General features: G+C 41.9%; 1 protein-coding gene across 2 annotated transcripts in view; it reads right to left on the bottom strand.

Moving 5' to 3' along the window:
• Positions 1 to 24,566, bottom strand: part of AHCTF1 (AT-hook containing transcription factor 1) — a 1,009,458-nt gene that overhangs the window by 911,115 nt on the left and 73,777 nt on the right. For both annotated transcript variants that reach the window (XM_069235080.1, XM_069235081.1), the window contains 2 exons: positions 7,975 to 8,155; positions 3,760 to 3,967 (listed from right to left, as the gene is read on the bottom strand). In XM_069235080.1, coding sequence (XP_069091181.1) covers positions 3,760 to 3,967; positions 7,975 to 8,155 — 389 coding nt within the window. The remainder of the gene's footprint in view (positions 1 to 3,759; positions 3,968 to 7,974; positions 8,156 to 24,566) is intronic.

The following is a 24,566-nucleotide window of genomic DNA, read 5'->3' as shown; positions in this document are numbered from 1 at the left end:
GAGACTCCAAGGTGTTCTTTAGCAGAGCTTGGCCATCACCATTGAAACATTTGGATAATCAGATAAAAGTCAATGAAAGCAAATAACAGATTAAATCAGCTTTGTAACCACTCAATGCATTCACAAAAAATTGAAACACAAAACATTTAACTGGTAGCTGTTCAAAGTCTAATATGCAATGGCAGACTATTCCAAAGATTTGTGCCTGCATCAGAGAAACGTTAAACATTGTAAGCAAACAAGCTAAAAGTCCTTACCAAGACATGAGGAAGGGTGTGGTGCTGTTTGGGAAGAGGTACATTTTTTCCTGTTAGTTATGCTGTGAAACTGCCACAGACATGCTTATCTGCAAGAGTGAAAACTAGAAAATGAATGTAGACTTGCTCAGGGAGTCAGCGGAAGAAATGTGTAAATCGTATCTTTTTCGTTTTGCACATAATATTAACACTGATTTAAATACAATGCCAGTGTCAAAGAGTATGATGACAAGGTAGTGGGCATGGTCTAGGTTTTAACACTGAAACAGAATGTCTACTACTTTTCCGTCACTGTCCAGAATAAACAAATTATTGAAATCTTGATCCAGCACATTACTTCACAGCATAATTGAGCTGTTTTCTAATGTGACAGCAAGCACAACACAATCCCTAATTTTAGTCAACCTTACAGAAAAGTAAGCATCTCAAAAATCTTTAAAAATTAGATCTCCAGAACTTTTAGCCAAGGTTTGCTGGCAGAAAGGTGAACTATGCAGAAAACAGGCCGGAGGCTCGCCAAAATCAATGAGCATCTATTATCTGGCTGAACAAACCTTTCATAGATTATAAAAGTGTCAAAAGACAATGTTGCTAGCTTAAACATCCTGCCTATCCAAGGTCTAGAGGCTTAAATATAGAGGGGCAGTACTGGTGTTAAAATGTGTTTTTCAACACTGGAATGAATAGTATTAAAATACTGAAAATTCAATCTATATTGAAGAGAACTGTTTTTGTAAAATCTTAAGTATCTTCCAAACGAGGACCATTAGCATGAGGTGATGGCGCATACACTGTCCTGCATACCTTGAGGTGGGCACAGTTACTGGACTTCAGCCTTTTAGCCTCAAAGTGTTTCTATCCTTAAAGAAAGCTCCTGGTGGTTTGTTGTGGCTATGAAGGTCTATTTTTAACAGATAAACAACCAGATGAGCAAGCCTCTAAGAAGCAAAGATTGCAAGCTCAGAAGTGTCCCTATCGTTATCAAACTATTTTAGTTGCTGTAGAAATCGGAGTGCTCTTTTTTAAGAGAACAAGCTGTGCCCTGGTTTGGGAATCTGAGCAGAGAAATCCCTAGTCAGAATGTCTTAATCAGAAACCATGTTTAAGTAGGCAAATATTTGAGGGTCTGAATTTTTTAAACTCTCTTAAGAGCCAAGCTTCACACTTGGTGTCAAAGGACTTATGGATGGCTGGTTACAGCTAAAGAATGTTTATCAAATGGAACCCAAAAGCAGACCCAACAAAACTTGAATGAATAGAATTTAACTCCTCTTAAGTTAAAACAATTAAAAAGGACTTTAAATTTGTATCTTGAGTTTTCGTACAACTTAACCGTGTGGAGATTGGTTGGCTGTATGAGGTGGTTTTGTGGTTATTTGGCCTTTAAATATTGATTTTAACCTGAGAAATGAGAAAAGAGAAGGAGGAGATGTGAGGGTGAACATTATAGAGGAGAAAGATGATGAGGCAGTGGTAGGCAGGCAAACGAAGGACAGAATTTTTAGAATATTAGTACTATAAAGGCTCCACCCTTCACACTTGCATTTGGTTAAAAGTAAAATCCTAGTTTTTCCCAATGCAAACCACTCATCGACCTCTACCTCAAACCCAAATATCATACATTTCCGTGATCAAGCATTGCCATCTTCAGGCATAATGTTTTCTTGGTAAACAAGACGTCTGCATGACACAGTCTTTTGATCACTATGTGGATATATGCAAATAATGCCAAAGAGCAGATGCACATTTACGACTTCTTTCTACATCAAGTGTGACTGCTTTTTGTTTTTCAGAAATCTTTCAACCAAAACAGTTTCTGCTTACAACTGATCGGTTCATTTTATTTCCCTTACACATTTTAAATAAGAAATATTTTGGTTTTGTTAAATTGTTGTACCTGTTATTTCGGCAGAAATACAGAATGCTCCCTTTCTGCGGTTTCCCAAAGTTATAAATTGAACTTGTGGTCTGGAATCAGCATCCAAAGCATTTAGTGGTGTACCCTGACCTAGTTTTAAGATCTACTTCCAAGATGAATGTCAAAGACTTATTTCAGTGACGTGGGCAGAAAAAGCCCGTTATTCAACTCCATAACACATGCTGTCCAGATACGAGTGGTCATATAGCATAGTACCGGTTTCATGAACAGTTCTGCATTCATTTTATTTGTAGTGAGGTGCCTTTCCAGAGTTGTGTTTTGTGAAAAGGTGATTTTGATAGCCTACCTGTTTTTACAGCCAATATTTTCATCTAACCATGATCTTTCACTTCTTTTTTCAGATCATTCCTACTGTGGTATTCTGTCATGTGTCAAATGTTGGTCTTTTGCACATTGTCAGTTAGGCCCAAAAGGAGAGTCACTGTCACATCAAAATAATAGAATGATGACGTTTCTTACTGTTCAGCTTATCTGGGGTTAACACAATGGCATCCAGGATATAATTTATACTAAGAGCAAAATCAAATGCAGACAGAAGACAACCTTGCCTCCAACCTTAGACAGCTGTTGCATTGTCTGCCTGGAAATAGTAATTAAAACCTGTCAGACATGTTAAAGTCTTCACGTGAAGTGGGTCTTGCTATCTAGCTCTAAACTAAGCTGGTAGAAGCCACCTACGCTACTGTGTCTTGAAGTCAGCTAAATAATCGGTTCTAGTTATTCCTTGTACCAGATGTACATCTGCAGAGACTGACTGTTCACTGTTCCCAGTCATAACGTTTGGAGTACCCTATAGATCTCATTCACAGAATCCAATCTGTTATCCATGTTCAAGCCTGTAGTATAAAGTTGGCTACATGTTCCATCTCGTCACCCTTTTGGCTGTTTGCCGCACTGAGATCAGATGAGGTCTATAGTATGTGATATATAAATAACATTGTTTCATTAGCTGCTAGTGCACCTCCTCTGTGCCTCACAGCTGCACCTCCATGTGATTCGATCAATAGCATGTGCACTGACACTTGTTTGCAAAGTTTTTTTTTTAAATGCTGGTGTATAGATCAGCAAACAATTTAGATGCTGTCATGTGCTAAATGCTCAAGAGCATATGACCAGACAGTGAAAACATTTCTATGACAATTTAATCTCATCATTGTTTTGAAAAAGTTGGAAAAGAAAGCTACATTACAAGTAGGGAACTACCACAGGGCATACAGACACGTTTACAAGAACTTACTGCAAACAAACATCCCTTGTCATTTGTTTGGCCTAATTAGTCTATCTTTTGTATACTTTCAATAAAAATTCAATCGTACTTTCACATCACCTCTCTTACAAAGTTGCAGCATTAAGCAAGTGCCTAAGCAACAGAACTGTTGCACAGCCACAGCATTATTCAGCAACTTCCAAAAGTACATAATCAGCTGCAAATAAATAGAACTTTTAGTATACACGTGTAAAGGGTGAAAAGACAAAAGTATTTATAGGCAGAGGTCCCATTTTATTATTTTCCTATTTGAAATTCCATGAACAATCTAGCATGCCAATAGGTTACCCACTTACTCTCTTTTCAAGGTTTTCATGTTCCAGAGGGAAAGATATCCAGTTGAAAAGCCGACAGCTAGTTGATTTGTTCTTACTATGTAGTAAAGGGATGTAACTGTGGTTCCCGATGGATTCAGTAGCTGAAGGCAGAGATGCCGGCGCTGTCTGGTAACATTCTCTCTGATGTGAGGAATGTCAGCAGAGATCCCACTCATCACCTCCAGGTCTGCACAACAAACAAGGCCATTTAACCACAACCCAGGAGAGAAATTGAGTAACACACTACCATTACATCTAGTAAATGGAAAAGGCTAACATTCAGACATTCATAATCAGCCCAAAATTAGGAATGACATAAAAAAGTTTTTAAAAAAATAAATAAAAACATTAACTAACATGCACCATGACTTCAATAGAAAAGGATACGAAAGCATTAAAACCTCAGACATGTCAAATTGTCAAATCAGTTTATAGAAAGTGTTAGAAATGGGGAGGGGTGTCTGGTTGGCAATCAGTTTGCACTCTGACCAAGCAGGGACACTCACTCTAGTCAGGGTAAGGAAAACACACAGCTCAGATAACCTCTGCTCCCCCCCTTGGTAGCTTGGCACAAGCAGTCAGGCCTATCTCAGAGGCAATGTGTAAAGTATTTGTACCAACACACACAGTAACACAGTGAAAATACCCCAAAAGTATTCAAACACCAAAACTATAAAAATCCAACATACACAAGCAAAGTTATGAATTTTCAAAGATTAAAGTTCGATATAGCACTTCGGAACATAAATGCTTCAATTTGGGGTTATCACAGGATGACGAGTTGTTCCCAACAATCCAATGCCAATGGTGCCAGTGATGGAGTCACACAGAACCCCAGGTACAGTACCTTTGGTAACTAAGAAACAAGCCGGTGCACAGAGTCGGGGAGGTGAGGCGTTGCTGGATCCGGTGTGGAGTTGGTTTCTTACTGCAGAGCAGGGGAGGTTATGCAGCATCAGTGCGAAGCATCGGTCCCTTACACTCTGGCAGGGTCTATGTCCAGCAGGTCAAGACGCTGTGGGGTGACCTCACAGGGTCACGGTCACACCACGGGGCTGCAGGTGCCACAGCAGAGTCAGGTATCACAGACATCAGTGACAGCACTCTGGACTCACTAAGCCACGTGACCTCAGCTGGGCTGCGGTGACGTCAGGCCTGTAATGTCAGGTCGGGTCATCGCACTCCAGCGGGGACCAAGGCTTTGGTTACAGGTGGCGTTGCGGAGTCAGGCAGCGGCGTCGGTCCTGGCATCGTACGGAGTCTGTGTAACTGTTTTTTTCTTGTTTTTCAACCAGCCTTCACTCCCCGGGGCCAAGAGTCTGGAGTAGGTACCACCTGGCAAGTTAGGATCCAAAGCAAGTGAACCCAGAGGCTGGTAGTCAAAGTCTTTGCTGACCCTGAGACTTCCTAACAGGAGGCAAGCTCACTCCAAGCCCTTGGAGACACTTTACAAGCAGGATTGCAGAAAGCAGTGCCCAGTCCTTTCCTTCTTAGGCAGAGGCAGCAGCAGGCCAGCACAGCAAAGCAACAGGCAGAGTGGTAGGTCCTCCTCAAGGATCAAGCTCTTCTCCTTGGCAGAGGTTCCTCTTGATCCAGGAGTAATCTAAAGTCCTAGGTTTTGAGTTCACTACTTATACTCCTTTCTGCCTTTGGGAAACTTCAAAGGAAAGTCTCTGTTGTTCACAAGATCCTGCCTTGCCCTGGCCTGGCCCCAAACACACTCCATGGGTTTGGAGACTGCATTGTGTGAGGACAGGCACAGCCCTTTTAGTTGTGTCAGCTCCTCCTTGTCCACTCTAGCCCAGGAGACTCATCAGGGTATGCAGGACACTCCTAAGCTCCCTTTGGGTCACTGTCTAGGGAAAATTCACAAACAACCTAACTGTCAGTTTGACCCAGACGTGGATTCCACAGGCAGACAGAGGCACATAATGGTTACGCAAGAAAATGGCCACTGTCTAAAAGTGGCATTTTCAAAAAGACGATCTAAAAAACCACTCTACCAAAAAACAGATTTTTAAATTGTGAGTTCAGAGACCCCAAACTCCAAATCTTAATCTTCTCCCAATGTGAAACTGCACTTAAAAGATATTTAATGGAAGTCCCCATGTTAACCTTCGGGAGAGATAGGCCTTGCAAAACCAAATTTGGTAGTATTTCACTATCAGGATTTGTAAAACACACCAGTACACGTCGAGAAGATAAAGATATGGAATCTACGTCTGGGTTAGACTGACAGTTGGGTTTTTTGTGAATTTCGATATCTATTCTACAGCTCGAATGGCATCTCCAAAAACATGCTACTGTGAGCTTGGTATGGTAACAGAACATTCAGGAAGACTTGGAAGAATACCGACTTTGAAGAATACTGTTATGCTCACAGGGTTTGGAACAAAATGTTTTTAAAAAATGTATATAGCCCTTTTTAAGAGTCATAAAACACAGTAAAGTATCGCAAAATGTGTTCGGACTTGTTAAAGGGCTTTTGCAATCCTTTCTGGGGGCGACAAGTTTATTAATTGCTCCTGATCACAACCGGAGTCACAAACAATTGACACATTACTGACTTTAGAGAGAGTAAATTTTAGAGATCTGAGGAGAAAATCAAAGACAGTGCCAAAAATGATTCTGAGACAGCTGACAGAGCCAATGGAAGAGATCCCAATTCTGAAAGCCTTCGATGAGGAGACTGAATGGAAGGAGAACCACATACTATCAACACCTTTGTTTTATCAGAGCTCAGTTGCAGCCACGTGAACTTCACTCATAGATCTAAATCAGCAACGCAGTTGTAAAAGTTAGTTTGTCAGTGGAGAAGACTCATCAACCCTAACTAAAATGTGTTTAATGGGCATACAAAGTACATTTGAGCCCATAAAAATTAATGATTTTGCTGTTAGGAATTGGCCCTGACAGATGTAGATACTTGGGCCTAACGAGGAACCCTAGGGAACACAGCAGACTATGTATTCAAGGTCTGAGTGGGAAAGAGGCAGAGAAGGGGGCTGTGCACCAGAAAGAAATGAAGTACACCAGGCCAGGGCATTGCTACAAATACCAAATTCAGAAACAATCTAGTGAAGAACAGAGTGACAAACTGTGTGGAGTGCTGCGGACAAGTCCAAATGGATCAAGCAAACAGTTACCTTGGTCCGCAATCATTTGGAGATTGGCAGATACTGCAAGAAGGGCATAATCAGTGATGGGCAGGAGGTGGAATTGAGATTGAGAAGGGTCTAAGAGGTGACTGGTTTCAAGAAAATCAAATACCTAATTAATAGGAGTTTCTAGAATTTTAGACAGGTAATGCAGATGGGTCTGGATAATAACTGCTATGGGAAGCAGCATTTGCTGATGGCTTCATTTCCACTGCCTATAACCTGCACTCAAACATCCTGTCAGTGAGGAACTGCAGCTTTAATGAAGAGCTCCAAGAAGTGCAGTCATTAAATGTGCCAGGGTGGTGGCTCTGTGGACCCCTCCACTCCACGGAGCTGTGTTTGATGTCATGGTGACTGATTCAAGTCCTGGCGGGTCGACTCAGCGTTTCATCCTTCCAAGGCTGCTAATGTAAGTATGACAGAGTTGGGTAAAAATAAACATTTACTATTTCTGTGCTTGGTAGTAGGTTATTTTAGTGAACTACTTAGGTTTATCTTCCAGAGGCATTTTAATCCACTCGTTCAATGCGGTGTCCAAGGGCAGGTGTGGTTATGGATTACACACAGTAAGCTGGCACCAACATATAAAGTACATGGCTCACAAAAGGCTTGCATTTGTCAAATATTGTAGATCTGTTAAAAGATAGCAGGCAACCTGATGGCTTTGACATTTTCTAGTCAAAAGAAGATATGACCTACTTGAGACTAAGGCCATGAGTCAGCCCTTGTGTAAAGGTATTAACATACTACATTTTACTAAGGAACTTAAAACACCTGGGAAGGACAGAAATATTCACATTTTCGAGGTTATGCCCATCTGCTGATCGTATTAGGGAGCAAAACCTACTTAACAGAGCTTAAACTATTATTCAGACTTTGCTTAAGATTGATATGAGAGAAGATAAGTGGAATACTAGTGCCTATTCTGGACACCAGCACTACAGGAAAGAGTCGTAGTAAAACACATTTGGATTGGATTGCTTTGTTCATGCACAGTTGCTATGATGCAAATATTAAAAGAGCAATTGCATACCTGATGCCTCCATTTCATCATGACTGCATGACAAATCATCCAAACACAAGTCAACGAGGAGGATATGTCCAACATCTGTAACCACTGCTGCAACACCAAAAAACCACCGCAAGCTTTGGTGCAAGTGCTGAGTGCTTGCACTGGCTCCCCCATGATTAATTATTGGTTCAATTGCAGTGACCTGTTAAAAAAAAAAAAAAAGTAAATACATACTAGGTAAAACTACAATGAAAGGGCTATCTCCTGCTTCTCAGTAAGCGAATACACAGATTTAGTCTGTTTAGTAATCGCAGCAAACTAACCATTATTAAACAGCAATTGAAAAAAACTTCACAAACACAATGTTTACTTTAGGAATGGGGACATTTACCCCATCCCTTTCCCCTCTTCTCCAACTAGAGATATTTTACTGTAGAATAAAATCCTTGGGAGCACAGTGCCTCGCCAATATAAGAAATGGACGGATAGCTTATCTTCTGCAATGGACAACTGTAGTTAGTCATGAAAATGTTTGATAAAGTCAGATATAAAACATGCATGCAGTTGTAATTGAAATGACATGACATGAAAACTAGGCATGCCAAAGAAGGCCTTACCTAGTGATAAGTATTGTATCTTTTATCTAAATAACATTGCTTCTGGATTATTCTATAGGTACTTCAAGTCATCACAATAGAAACAAGAGGCACCAGATACGAGAACTATGGTACGATAATGTTACTGGAAAATACCATGTCAAGGCTGAAACTAGTAGAGCCTGTACTGATTTTTCAGCATTATCTAGTGCCTTCACATCACAGAAGAAGCCACAAATCAATTTGATGGTGAACAATTAACTTGGCATCCATTTAATTGGGCACGGTTGGTATTGAGTGGATTTCTAGAGAATTTCTGTTTTTGATATGTTTAGGCTGAGGGCTTATTAGTAAGTGGTCAAGTGCTTGAAAGGATTGGCCAATGGCACTCGAGGGAAGATCTGTCTAGTTTTTAAGCTTTAGTGAGACGTAACAGTTATCACACCAGTTGCACTTGAGACTGAAGAAGGTACCTAGGTCAGATAGAGTAATCAGATACATGTTAAAGAGGAGCAAGGTTTTATTGAAGCCCCAGGAACACAGTAAATAAGACCAACGCATAAGAGTAGGTTGGAAGAGAGATAATGAGGATAGCCAGTAAACTGAGTGCTAAACAGTATTTTGTATTTCTTTGTAGTAAAATCTCTGTGGCAATGGAAGAAGTAAACAAACTTAGATAAGAGGTCTACCATCAGAACAGCAGAGATGCCATTTCAGTCAAGGGCATGTAGTTCTAATCTTGCAGCACGTGAAGCAGCTTCCATTCTGTGACCAGGACACAAACCAGTATGCTAACCCACCAAGACAATTATCACCACCTATGAATAGCGAAACTTAAATGAAGGTTGAGCTTTTAACTAGTCTGCCTAGTTGTGTCCCATTAGACAATAATTGGAAGGATTTGATTTGTTGAAAAGGAAGGAAAAAAAAAAAAAAGGAGAAAAAAAGGAGGAAGCAACTTGGATGCCAAGAAGGGGTTTATGATGGCTTTGTCTGTGATGGCAGCTTACCTAATAGAAATCTTGTATCTACTGCTGTGCAACAATGTCTAGACAAATGCTTTGAGAGGGTCATCAAGATCACAGAATAAAGGGGAGATGAAGGAGAGTAGTCTTAGTTATCAGCTGGAGACAATGATTATAATCTGCATAGGACCAAATGACCTCCCACCCCTCCCACACACACAGACACACACACACACACACACACACACACACACACACACACACACACACACCACCCCTCTTTGCTTTTTGGCTTGAATAGTTTTTAAGGTATTTCTCCTTGGAGGGAGAAAGTTGTAAAGTTCTTGAGGTGTGCAATACCAGTATACTCAGGGTGTGAATTCAGCCTTCTGGGACTGAGCGTTTATTTTGTAGAGTTGTTTTGAAGATCGGCAGCTTCAAACTTCCAGCAGGAGTAATGAAGTAATTTGGCCTTTCTAATATCAGCTTTATCAACCAATTAACATTTAGACTTCTTGCCCTTCAGGGAGGTACTATTAAGATCCATCAGCCAAAGATGCAACTCCTGGATTGTTCTCATATTGTTAGCAGACTTTAAAGAGGCAAGTTGAGATTGAGGCATAATTAAATTAGGTTTCTCCGAAGGTTAACATCTATCTTGGTGTTTTGAGGGATTTAAATATTCGATGCCAAGGTAAGGGTGAAGCTGAAATAGAAGACCTGAACGTAGGACAAGGAGAGGAGATATATTGAATTAATGTAGCATCAAGCTGGTCTAGAAGCAGCAACAAGTTGATGCAAGCTGAGGATTTCAAGTTTAATGTAGTATGTGGTCTGGTGCATCACAGGTACGGAAGTTGCTGAGTACATAGAGGTTGGGATGTTTTAAGTTGAATTAAGAAATTGAGTCCAGGAAGAAACCAGTGGTGGGAGGATGCGATCTACAAATCTGTGGGAAAGATGATATGAAGGTTGGAGATTGAGAGCAATGGATCAGTAGGAATTCACTAGTGTAAGATAGTGAAATATTGGTTTTGAGTAGGAAAAGCTTTAAGGTGCTATTTTTCCATGGATCAACTTAGTAGAAGTAGGTCAAAAGTCTTATAAGCTTGGCAATCTGGCAGGATGGCTTAATATATGGTAGATGCAACAGCTTTTCTTAACCAAGTTTATGAAGTGAAGCAGACTCAGTGCTATAGTATGATTAAAAAAAAAAAAAGTTCCCAATCTGTGCGTCGTGGCACCCCAGTGTGCAGTTAAACCTAGCCAGGGGCGCCACAAACAGATGCACAGTAAGCACACAGCAAGCTAGTTCCAACAATATTGATTACGCTTCAACAGTGCACCTCAAACTTGAGCTGCATCATACATTAGGCAATAGATGGCTATGGAGAATGCTATGCACATCTTTTTGGGGGCGGGGACTGTTTTGATTCTGTTTTCTTGGGGACTCCTTCAACTCACAGCTGGAGAGTCGCACAAGCCAAAGCCCACTGTGAACTTTGCTTCAGTTTGTGGTCACAGTATTGTGTGCACTCGCCCAGGCTCCTGCGTCTATAAGGGTAAGAAGAGACTTGAGCCAGGCAATGGGGGTGGGGGGGATGGGTTTGGAGGGATGGAGGGATTCTGAATTCATACCCTCAGAACGTATTTTTTGCTGAAATCGTCAACTATACACCAACTTGCACCATCTGCTTTTTACAGACAGAAGTCGGCAAACATCTTGCTCCTCGCCACGCAGCAGTTGCCTAGCAACCACACACAGTGTGAAATGCCATTTTTTTGGCAGACATTTTTTTAAAATAAAGAAACTGTTATATTATTATTTTGTTATATCTTTGAATATAATACCTTCAAAGGCGTCATCCCAATTATTTTCAGGGAGAAAAATGGAAGTACACCCATGGCCGGGCTTACATCCCTCGCACGTGACAAAAAGAAAGTAACATAATGGTGAGAAGCAACCAATGACCAATAGGTCAAGGGCCCTGCAGGTCGAAAAACTTTGTGAGCCACTGGTTTAAGCATTCCTTGTTTGTTGATTCTCTGCTCATGAAAACACAGGACAGATGGTGGATGAGATTACAGAAGGAGGCTATGGAAACTGGAAGGTAGGAGGAAAGCAATAAGAGGTTCACTGTGATTCCAATATGCTGATTAGTGACTTAATAGGGTTACAATTAGACAGAATGGGAGTGATGAACTTGGCAGAAGTGATAAGAGGGCATAAGCGTGGTAGGCTGAAACACAGTGATTAAGATTGTAAGGTAGGAAGGTGCACATAAATAAAAAAATGGGGTAAGGGGATTACAGAGTTCATGGGTTGAAGTATGAGAGATTAAGGAACTAATTTTTGGTTTCATATGAAAACATGCACTGCTGCATCGATGAAAAGGTGAGAACTGAAATACGAAAGGGCAACAGGAGGGCACACAACAAAGGTGAGGATGTGGGAGAGAGGAATGGAGACAGAAGATATGAATGCTAGAATAGAGTGTTGAATGAAGAACATGTTTGGAATGAAAGTATGAAGGTAGAAACAGAGATCGGTTCAAGAGGAAAAGGGTGAGAGGAATTCGTGGTTGGGGGAGGAAGGGTGAAGGAGATGGGTGCCAAAGAGCAGGTAGGCATACGAGAGGAGCAGAGTGAAGGTGAGGTAGAACAGTATATGACAGAACGTGACAAGGATGAGACTGGTGTGAGGAGTTACTATGGATGCAGAATGATTTCTCAAGTAAGGTTTAAGCATTAACGTTTTTGTACAAATGTGTGCCTAGCAACACATTCTATATCTGTATTTACGTGTGTATAGAGTAACCAGCAGTAAAGGGAAGTACTCGCTAGATGGGCATCTTCCAAATTACTGCTTTAAAAAAGTAGGCTTAATCCTAGAGTGGCAGCAGCTCAGCTTCAAGGAATCATTTGTACGAGGTATAAAGGATCAAGCCAGGAAAGGGAAGAGGTTAAAGAAAGAGGGTCGTCTCCAATACCCATCTTAAAATAGACATGCACAACCCCAAAGCAGAAAATAAATTAAAGATTGTCTAGAGAGCCCACAGTTTGGAACACAAAGCTGCAACTGCAACTGCAAGGTCAGCAGAATTACCAGAAGAGTGTGAAACTGAAAATACTCCACAACTAGATGAAGGGAGTGAAAGGAATGAAACAGTTTCTAAACCTGTTGATATTTAAACATACTGTGAATCCACCTTAAAGGAAAGTATAGCATTCAAGCCACCAAGTGAAAGTATGTGGCGTTCGCTCAGGTATGGCATGCTGGAGGTGATGGAAATCACAGCTTCAGTGCACTGGAGTGGAAATTTGTGTGGAAAACAGAAGACCAGATTTAACTCTTGAAAGGTACAACTTTTGAAACTACCATCAGCATATGATTCTATGGAGTTAATTGGAGCAGAGTCGACCAGCAGAGGCAATTTTAAAAGTATTATCGGTATGTTCTCAAACCATTAGCTGCAGGGTCATGAAACAATGCAAGATGCAGCTTCTAAGAATGACAAGTATAAGAATTGTAATTGTCCATTCAGGATCAGAGTTGGTGAAACTCACTGAGAGGTAATAGAACCAACGTGCATTGATGTGGAATTAATTCACATTATTTCTACTTAACATGAAAGTGACAGCGAGGAGAGGCAACGACCTTGGGTTATAGGCCAAGGCCCCTAGACACAAATATGGAAGCTGCCTTAACTTCTCAGTTAAAGCCAGAAGTGTTGGCTAGGTATTTAACTGGTAAGCATAATGGATGGAGAAAAAGATATTTGGGTGACGAACAAGAGCTCGTTCTATGGGAAACATCAGTCAGATGCAGACAACTTACCTCTTCCGCATGTTACTAGAATAACATACTCCCATAAGTTCCCTCATCACTCAATTTCTATTGCCCTCCCCAATCATTTTTTCTTTTTTGAAGAGTGTGACTTTATTGTGTACTTTTTAGAGCATGGTAAAATCATTTTGGTACAGTAACACTACAGAAACTCTGGGGAGAAAACACAAACAAGCAACAAATACTGCAGACAATGGTATGGGTACCAAAATCATATAAGGCCTATGTGACTCAATCAGGCAGCTATTCACTACAGGCTCAACTTGAAGATCAGGATAAAGGACCAAGGTACCCTGATTCATCCTCTTTCTGAAGCCTTCATTTTTGATAATCTTACCACTGCCAACACTGACAGAATAACTGTTGCAGAGTAGATCGATGAGATGGAAAGATTACTAGCAGTGATTTTGCAGGATGATATCCATTACAATTTGAACCATCTTACAAAGGAAACAATATATTTAGCAGGAACATTACTTTTCCAGCTTGATAATCCCTACAGAATGGTGTATTATGCATAACCTTGCCAAGTGTTGTTTTGTTTTTTATTAAGAAGAAACTCTGTTTTCACAGAAACCTCTGTTAATCACTCTTACATATAGAAGTCATTCACACGATTAAATAAATGTTAAAACAGTCTAAAACATGCATTGAAACAACCTGAAATGAACAATAATTCAGAAGCCTCTGGACTAGTCAAGAGGTTTTTTTTTTTTTTTTAAACAATGCTATCAGATATTTTCTATGACCTACAATCAAACTGTGTCAAATGAAAAGAAAGTGCACCAGGTCAGGTATAGAATGAAGCATCCTTCTCCAAGCTACTACACAATTGAAAGCCCACCTGTTTGAAACACACAAATGCATCTGATTACAGGAGAGTTATTGGTTTTTCAATTAAATTATTTTGTTTCTGACAACTCATAGATTTGAGAAAAGTGTTAAATTGTACTACTGTGATAACTAAAGCTACAGTTGAATATTACAAAGCAGTCAGGCTTCACTCAGAGACAATGTTTAAAGCATTTATGTGTCACTCTAGAAATTAAGTGTTTATGGAGAAAAGAACAATCGGCGGGACATGTTGCAACCTGGACCCGACGGAGGGCTTGATACCGGTGGTTTGCTGAAAAGCAGGGTCCTGGTGCAGTCACTGATAAAGGCAAGAAAGCTCTGAGCAGGTAAAGTCTGAAGCCTGTTCCCAGGAAGGCCTCAACATCAATAGTTTGCAGCTCAGCACTGTTCCTGATGAAGCCCTCTACATTTAGACTTGGAAAGGTTTATGGAAGTCAGATCTCTGTCAGCGGGGCAAAGCTGAGGCAGACAGGTGATCGGACGGCTGCAGCCTCACCAGCTTTTCTGGCTCCAGATGTTTCTACAGGCAAAAAGTTGGCAAAAGTTACTAAGCCCCATATTTTGCAGTCTAGGGATAGGAGGAGTACACTCTAATGATAGTCAAGAGTCCAAGACCCAGGGAGAGGGAAGAGAGGGTGGTCACCACGTTGGGGTTAGAACTCACTCCAAGAAAAGACAGCAGCAGGGTCAAGATCAGCTGGGCAATTGCAAGGAAAGGTTTCTGGAAGCTTGTGTCCCTGTAGCTTATGCAGGAGGCCAGCCAACTGACTTTTGGAGTCACTTTTGGGGTCGTACACTCAAGGCCAGCAGGTCCAGTCTTCCTTCAGGTTCTTTAGACTGAGCAGTCTTTTTTCTGATTCTCTAAAGGTCTCGGAGTGTTCTAAGGAGGGTACTAGGGATGCCATATTAATACCCAGTGCCAGCCTCTGGGTGGGGGAAACTCCTGGCCATTCCCTAACAAATTGTGTAAAAGCTTCCAGGGGTGACCCTACTCAATTTTGCAGTATTTCCTGTGTGTTATACTATGGAAGAGTTCACAGTACCCCCCTCTAACTAAATCCATCCTGGCAGAACTCCTCTGCCCCTGGTCAGAGATCCCTGTTCCCACCCAGAGGTGTGGCTTGGGTAACGGGCAAACCCTTCCTTGTGGTCACTCAAACACCATTTATGGGGCCGCTCCCACCTCCCACTGGACTTGGAGCTAAGCTAACTAGGAAAACAAAGGGAGGTAGGCTTAGACGTGAAGTACATCTGCCAGTGACAGGGTAGGCATCATTTGAAGCTCAGAAGAGGGCTGGGCACAACCTCCAGGCCATCCTGCTCAAGGAGGAAAATAGCTCTCCACACCAGAACTGCGTGTCCACTGGTTGGGAGCAATCCACTTCAATCCACCGGAGCGCCATTCAACCGTCAGGTGACACTAGCAGAAAGGCACATTTGGCATAGACAGGAAAATTACAACTTAATAAAAATGTTTTGAAAATAGTAATTACACAAATATTTTTTTTTAAACGAACCACTGAATCATCTTTCTAGTGTCATTAAAATTAAGCACTATAAGTTGTTGTAGTGTAACCCAGTGTTTTTCTGTGCGAGGGCCAGCCTTTCCACAGTAAAAGATTACTTTGACGGCTTTTCACTGCCAGGACATTGAAGACTTTGAATATACATGCCATACCTTTTCAACTACCATGCACCCTGCTGTATGGGCATACATTAGGTGTCACTTAGAAGTACTAAAAAAAGGAAGGTTTGGCTCTGGCAAAAGGTTTATTTTACCAGGTCAAAATGGCAGTTTAAACTGCACACACAGGGTGCAAGAGCAAGCCTAGAGATATGTTTTAAAATACTATTTTAGTGGGTGGTGTAATAAGTGCTGCACTTTTATAAGTAAATGAAATAACCCAATCAAGTATATACCAATTTTACTATGTTTAAGCAGGCGAGCACAAACACCTTACCACTGGTTAGCAGAAGTAAAGTGCACAGAGTTCTATGGCCATCAAAAACTAGTTCAGTAAAAGAGGACAAAAACCTGGAGGAACACCAAGTAAAAGGTAGTCATTTCCAACAGTTACCCACAAAACAACTCCCAGCGAAGAGACCACTCCTGCCCCTGGACCACACCCTTGAAGCTGATGTGTCTAGACTGACGAGTTTCCCTCCCTAGGGGATTTTTTTTTTTAATCTTATCATTGGCATATGGGATCTATCCAGCCTACCTCTGGGCCTGGCTCAGAATGCCCTATATTTGAGGGTATGTGTAAACTGGAGACTAGATGAGCAGAACAGCCAAACCACATTACTAACAATGTATAGGGTCCAGTGACTTCCATTACCTCAGCTTAAAGTGGACCTTTGTGTTAGTGGAAAAAGGCGTTGGTTAAAAATATTCAGCTTTCTGATTACCCACTTCAGGTTATTCTGATTGCCGGACATCTTAGCATAACAATCTGCATACTGTTAGCAATTTGCAGTTACATAATTTTTTTCACCAACAACTAGCTTCTTTCCACAGATAAAGTTAGCATTAAAGCCAAAGGCTGCTACTTTCACAATACATTTAAGAATGAAATCTTTGGCGATGTTGGTGTAGTTAAGGCACAATCCTGCCTAGTCTACCTGCCAAGAGGATGGCAAGCATACATGCCTTTGTCCCCATTTGCACACAGACCTATGGAGTGGACTACAAATGTGGATGACTTCTTTCTGGCTCAAGACTCTGTAATGGCTATTTGACATATGGACAAGGGCTCTATGATGAAGCATGCCACTGGAGGCTCCAGTGGGTCCGTCCTTTTAAACACCCTAGGGGAGTGTCCCAAGACAGTTGTGGAATGATATACAGATTGAAGCAGGGGGTTCCCTCTTGTTTTTGAGGGCTAGGCTCTGGGAAGGCAAGTAAACTCCAATTATTGCTTCTCACTTCCCCCAACACCACCGTTTTGATATATGGTAAACCTTTATACATACATCAATTTTTGACCACTGTTAAAAATTCTGATGATGGAAAATGGCCAACTACCATTTGGTCTACTACCACAGATGTAACTTCCGAAAGGACCCTTAATTAGGGGCAATAATTGAACTTAACTTGAAGGGACCGTAAATGGAAACCTGATGTTAAGGAACAGACAAGATAGGCAAGGGGTGCCAGATCTGATGACAAAAGAGCATTCTAGGGAGTTGCAACTGACAGATTCCACCCCCCACCCCTTTTAGGAATGCCATCCAAAGCACAAGATTTGTTGAGTGCACTATTTATTTTATCATTTGTAAGAAAAGTCAATGAAAAGGATGGAATCAGGGACAAAAACACACAAATGAAAGAACAGCACATATTGCAAAAGATCACTTAACAGTAACTTAAGGAATGCTGATAATTAGGAGACAATGCATCAAAAAGAGAAACGTCTGAAAGCTAATTTGGCTTTAAAGTCCACCAGCACAAGCCAATTCTGGGATAATGACTTGGTCTACCCTTTGCAATCTGGGAGCATGAAGTACACAGAATTTTTTTCTTTTCAACATAGTAGCCCATTTTGAGACTCTATAGGAACATTTAATATTTCAGGGGTAATGTGAGCTTCGCCTAAAGATTTAACACCTCCTATGCTATTTTCAAAGAACCTGAACAACTAGATTCAACTGATTCCACTTAGACTTTCTGGACTTAATTTTATGAAATATGGGGATGATTGATTGCTGAAGCATAGACCGCTAGGAATGCAGATTCCTAAATTTGAGCAAGATGAGAATTATTTTTTGGTACAGTGAAATATTAATTTAAAGCTAACTGTCTGGGGGTCGCACAGAATGAGACCATACACATATCATAATGGACAGATCTCTAGACTGGAAAAGTTACTAGACTCAACAGCACCCTTGCAGGACGATATTATCAGTTTTAACTGACAAATGTTTTTTTTTTTTTTTTTTTTTTTTTTTTACATGCGATCATATGATGGGAAGCTGCACATTTCGTTAGAAGGGATTGGCTATAATGCTTCTACTCATTATGCTGATGATTAAAATTGGATTTAAACGTGGTGCGAGTATTAAACCACCACTGAATTAAGCGGTTTGTGTTAAGGTATCACTCAAAAGAAACAGGTGGAAAAAGTCACTTAAAAGGTAAATTTGAAGTAACTGGAATGAACTTGCTGTACTAGCGTGGAAAATCTTCCCAAAACAGGACAACTCATTCTGATTGGGGACATCTGCTTTGAGTAGGAATCTGTTATGTGTACTGTTTAAATTAAAATTGCACTAGGATTCAGGGATATCCGACAGACCAAAAAGGGATCTGGTTCAATTTCAAATCATTTGAGATATTGAGGCCACAAAGGTCATCCCCTTTGCTAACTAGATTTCGGAAGTTAAAATGGATTTTGAAGGCTTCTGCTGTTCTACATGCCAAAATACATTGATAGGTGATTTTCTTGGACAGCCTCCCAAGAAACACCAAACTTGGACCTGGACATGATCAAGGACAAAATATCTACAATGGAAAATCAAAAGCAATAGATGGCATGGATTGTGACAGACACTGCTTACTATGATGAACTGAATTTTCATTACTGTACAAGAAAATATGGTTATATAAATGTCAGGTTAGTGACAGAGACAACTAAGGTCATCATGCGTGTCTATTGTTTGAGCCAAATTAGAACATTTCAAAACGAATTCCTTCAGAACCCACAGCTAAAGTTCTGCTATGCTGGAGCTGTTAATTACTCTCTACTGCCCGAAACTGCCGGCAATAACAGCTGCTAACTACCTGCCCTGCAGTTGTGTGTTCGAATTACATCAGGGTGGCAGGAACAGTAAAACAGATGGATAAAAACAAAGCACTATTTTGGAGCGTCAGGAGAGGAAATGTGGCATACAATTTAAGCTTCATTTTTGTGGTGGAATGGGAGCAGTTGACCAAAAACTCAGTGAAGCATAGAATAAAATTTCACATAAGATGCAGAAATTCAATAGGAGGAAGAAGAGAGGGGTGCACATCGATCTGCATAAAAATTAGCTTAACAAAAAAAGCGAAGTACAGAGAAAACTAATGTTGTCTACTATCTTCCCTATGTTTTGTCAACCCTGTTCGAACTCTAAATATGCTGTGGTAATCCATTAATTTTCACTTTGCTTATATGCATTAAAAATTCGCACTTTGTGCCTCGTTTTCCACTTTGACACATGCCACTGACAGGCCAATTCCAAGCATCAGTTTATGCTACATTTCTCTCCAGGAGATGGAATTACTTGCAAACGCTGAAGGGCTCTTCCCAGCACAGGATTTAGTTCCTTACACACTCTTGCTGTTACAGAATCCTGTTTTTGCAAAACTAAACAACTCTAATATGTCTACAGCCCTGAGAAAAGGCTTTCCAGGCTATCTGCTCGCCACAAACCCTCCTCCCCCTCCCATTTCCCCAAATGACCGTATATGGCAATGACCAATTGCTTTATGCTCCCATAAATCCATCACCTTTTCACAGGAAAAAGAGGGTTGCATCACTGGTGTCCTAACCACATAATTCCAGCTGATGCCTGTGGGCTGGAAGGTAACAGAAAATGATGAGAGAGAAAGATAACCGTTTGTTTGCAGCAAAGGTATGTGAGTCGCAGGTGCACTAAGCCCAATGGTTTTCAGTGGACACCAAAACAGCATTGAATTGATGGTCATACTGAAGAGGTTTTCTCCAGTCTACATGCATGTTTCTATGACAGCACAGATGTTTGTGAAAAGAGGGCATGTTTTAAGCATGGACTCCTCGTGAAAGGCTTTGAAACGTTCCACTTCTCTCTCTTGCCCCAGTTATGTCCTTTCCCAAAATTACAATTTCCTGCCATAAAAATGTTTCAGATTCCAAGATGTCCGCCTACAAGATTTGCATAAGTTGAATATGTGACGTAGTTCAAATCAATAGATGAAATGAAAATGTTACCCTGAAAGCATTTGTTTGTGGCATGAAGTACTGTAGATTCACAAGCTGTGCATTCTCCATTTGATTGTTTTCACGCACGGCGGGGGAGGATGGAGCTGGAGCAAAGTGATAAAGGACAGAAAGAAAGATGACCATGCAAAATAAGTAATAAGGAATGATGACTGCAACAGCCAGAGGGGAGGTGGGTGGGCACATGAGAATCTAGAGCACTACATGCCACAAACAGATGCTTAAGGGTAAGTAACATTTTCCATTCAAGGCATACATAAGTGTAGACACACATGCGGAGCATAGACTAACAGTGGTCGAAGTAGGCGGGATCTGAGGGGCACGACATGCCCATTTTTTTTTTTTTTTAAATTAAAAAAAAAAGTTCTACTATTTTGTGAAAAGGCAATGATCCAGGGACGGTTAATTCCAAGAGTTAAAATGCTTCAGCTGAAATGTAAGGCACAGAGTCTCCTGTGGTGTGAAACAGAGGGAGGGGCAGACAGCTAAACAAGCCTTCTTTCGACGAGGGTTCCTCCTTGCCTGAAGGAAATGTAGATGTGCACAGCTGGTTAATCTGCAAATGTAAAGGGTGCTTGGAAGCCGATATTGGCTTAATATGATTAAAATCACTTAAAGCTTCCTAATGACAGATTTATTCTTTTTGAGTGGTGATACAAGGGAGTTACAAAGTGAGCCGTTAAGTGTGTGCTTTTAAAGGACAGTTTAAAAAAATTGCACTATGTATTGTCTGGGTATGAGTTAAACCTATATTTTGGAAGCACATTTTTTTTTTTAACTTAAACCTGTTTGGCTATATTGTAGCCGCCTATTTTATACTGTGTGAAATGCAAGTTTAAAATAATGATTTACATATACATTCTGACTTCTGTCAGATTGGGACCTCAACATACACGTCCCTATTCTCCACTGCATCACCCAGGATTCAATCCTGTTGCTCTCTTGTTACAGACACAGACTTCTGCAGTGCATTAAATAACAGAGATTTGATAAAGTATAATAGTGCATTTTCTATTGATTAACTTAACTTGCATTTTTCATTTAAGTTAGTTACCTGAAGGTGAAAGACTGAAACAATTTACATAATATTTTTAGTCACACCTTTTATCCCACACCAGTGCTCACTAACCAGCCCCCTTTGAGCACAGCATCAGAATTCACATACTTTGTTTTAAATGCACTTTGATCATTTACTATAAAGCAGTCCTCCCATAAGCGATGGCTAGTCTGGTGATGTTTCAAAAGATTGAAATAGGGTATCAAGTACAGTTTGACCAACCTTTACAAATGGCAGCTATGGGGACTTTCCCAGGAAGGCCATAGAAGCCCATTGCCTTTCTAGAAGACTGGGCTCTCAAGAAACTGGCAAAAGCCTTTTAACTTTTGCAATACACTTACACATCCATCTGGCTATGCCTGATTATGATAAAGCCTTTCCCTCAGCCAGAGTCTTTCGAAAGGGTTTCGTCCTATCCGCATACAACATTAGGCTTTTTTAAAATCTAGGCATGAAGAGCCCTTTCTGCAACTGAGTCAGGTTGAGGAAAGAAAACTGGGAGTTCAATAGACTGCTTTAAGGTGGAAAGGAGTAATCACCATACAAAGAAAGCTAGGGGTAGTGCTAAGGACAACCCTAGCCTTATGAACCTGAAATGTTCAAGCTTGGATACATCTCAGTGAGGTGACAGCCATGAGAAAAGCTACCTTCCAAGAAAGAAACTGAAGGGGACATGATAGGAGGGGCTTAAGTGGAGCACCCATGCGTCTTGTGAGGATGATGTTCAGATTCCACACCAGGGACAGGGGACCACAGGAGGAATGACTCTAGTCTCTCCATAAAAGCTTTAATGACTGGAATCCTAAATACTGGGAAAGTCCAGCCAGTCCAGCTTCTTGTGTGGAACCACTAAAAGCTCAGAGAGTGGTGAACCAGGGTTGTCTCACTCAGGCGAGAGCCACTAGTATGAGGGTGCAGGTGGTTTGCCAAAGCCTACAAACCACAAACCGTAGGAAGGGTAGAGGCAGAAAAGAGTGTGCCGATATACCTTACCAGTTCATCCATACTGCACTGCCCATGGACAGTGGGTGTGGGAAACCGGAGGCTAAGTTTGGGCATTTTGGGTTTTCTGCTGTGGAAAAGAGGCCAACATTTGAAAACCCCCATTGTCAGAAGTAGTAAAGGAGGACTCTGGGGTGGAATTCCCACTTGTGGACTTGTTGCTGCATCCTGCTGAGGTGGCCGGGAAAGTCACTGTCCATTCGCAGAAGGTACTCCACCAGCTGTTGGATTATGTGGTGGAGTGACCCAACCAGATGGACTGGGCTAGCCGAGAAAGCTTGGGTGAGGGAAAGCCTCCTTGCTCCTGTTAGGTAATACATGACCGTCATGCTGTCAATCCAGATGAGGACCACCTTGCCCACTATGCATTTGTAACCTTGCGTGGGGAATTATGGCGATGCAGGAGGCCATCAAGCCAAGGAGGCTTCTGACTGCTCGGGATGTGACCTGTTGGCTGAAACAGAGGGAGCAATGCCTGAAAGGACTGGACCCTTCCCGTATACAGGTAGGCTATGCCAACCTCTGCATTCAGGATAGCCTCTAGATACAGCTGAATTTGAAGGGGTTGGAGATGAGACTTTACAACGCTTTGGGTGTGTATGCAGTGGTGCTGCTGCTGCTGCTGCATTGCACTCTATCAGTCAATCGCCCATGTATAAGAATACATGCCTTGTCTTCACAGGTGCGCTTGCCAGTACTGGAAGGCATTTTGTAAAAACCTGGGGTGCAGTGGTGACCCCAGAGGGCAGCACTTTGAACTGATAGCTTTTGCCATGAACTTGAAGATAACGCTGAAGCGTTCGATGTATCGAGATGTGGAAGCAGGTGCCTGAGGTAGATTGCAGCCATGAAGTCACCTTGCTATAGCAGTGTTATGACTTCCTGGAGAATGACCTTGTTGAAATGTTCTGAAAGGATGTACTTGTTGAGGGGTCAGAGGCCCAGAATAGGCTTGCAGGACCGGTCCTTCTTGGGAAAAAGGAAGTATAGGGTATACACCCCTGAGCCCTTTTAGGTTCTGTGGCACAGACTTTGAGAAGGAGCACGTGAACCTCCTCTTGAAGGAGGCGATGTTCCAAGAGGAGGATATGTGTGTGGGGTGGCATGCTGGGTGGTATGGAAGAGACAGTAACAGTATTGATGACGTACCATACCCAGTGGTAGGTGACATGTTTCCAGGTGGGGAAGAATATGGAGGTCATCCTCCAACAGGTGTCATGGGGTGAGAGCGGGGTGGGCTTTGGGGGAGGTGTTTTTGGAACCTCCACGACAAGCTAAATGGCAAAAGGAATCACAAGGAATTCGAGTTTGTAAGACGCCCATGGCTTTCTCCACCTCTTTATTTTCTTCAACATTTCATCAACCTGGGGGCCAAAGAGATGTTCCCTGTCAAAGGACAGATTGAGGACGAAATGTTAGAAGTCTGGAGTGAAGCCTGAGACACAGAGACAAGCGTGTCTGCAAAGGAGCATGCTAGAGTTAACGCCCCAAGCTGTCGTGCCAGCAGCATCTACGGCACATCTAATGGTGGTGTTTGAGATGAGCTTGCCCTCCACAGACCAGCTCATGTTCTCTCTTACGGTGTTGCTGTGGGAGATGATGGAGGTGCTCCTTCATCTCGCCCCAGTCGTACCTAGAAAGCAAGCCAATGGAGTTGATGATGCACCAGTGGTTGAAAGACTTTGCTGCAACGCGCTTACCGGCAGAGTCTATGCACTTGCTTTCTTTATATTGTGGCGGGGCATCGCCAGTAATGTGTGCGTAGGTCTGCTTGCTGACCACAAGCACCACTAGGGAATTGGGAGGTGGCTGGCCCTTGATGTAGAGGGGGTCTGATGCTGAAGCCTTAAACTTGTTATCGGTGTGTAGAGGAAAGAGTTCTGAAGAGGAAATCCCCTTCAACAGGTTCTCTATCCATCTTATAGTACGATGCAGCCCTCACTAGGAGATCATGGTAGGAGGTAGTGTAGGTTTTGAGGGGAGTGCTGGGAACAGGTTGGGATCCTTATGCCCTGGAAGGTCAACATTATAGGCATCCCATGGGTCACCTTGTGGGGGCATGTCTTATGGTTCTCCCTCAGAATGCTCGCACAGGTCCGAATGTGGTGGCCCTTGTGGTGTATATTCATGTTTGCCCAGGTCCGAATGTGGTGGCCCTTGTGGTATATAACAAAGTAGGTGAGGTAAAGATGCATATGGGGGATGGTGATACCTGGTGCCTGGGTGGTGTGGTGGTGGGAACAAGGAACTCAGGAAGTTGGCGGGTGGCCTTGTCTTATTTTTTACGCTGCTTGGGTGGTTGTGGGCGCTCCAGGGCTTCCTCAAAGCTAAGCT

Source organism: Pleurodeles waltl, chromosome 5 (genome assembly GCF_031143425.1).
Source record: "Pleurodeles waltl isolate 20211129_DDA chromosome 5, aPleWal1.hap1.20221129, whole genome shotgun sequence".
NCBI lineage: Eukaryota > Metazoa > Chordata > Amphibia > Caudata > Salamandridae > Pleurodeles > Pleurodeles waltl.
The sequence above is the reverse complement of the archived record's forward strand: the minus strand, read 5'-3'. Positions and strand labels throughout refer to the sequence as shown.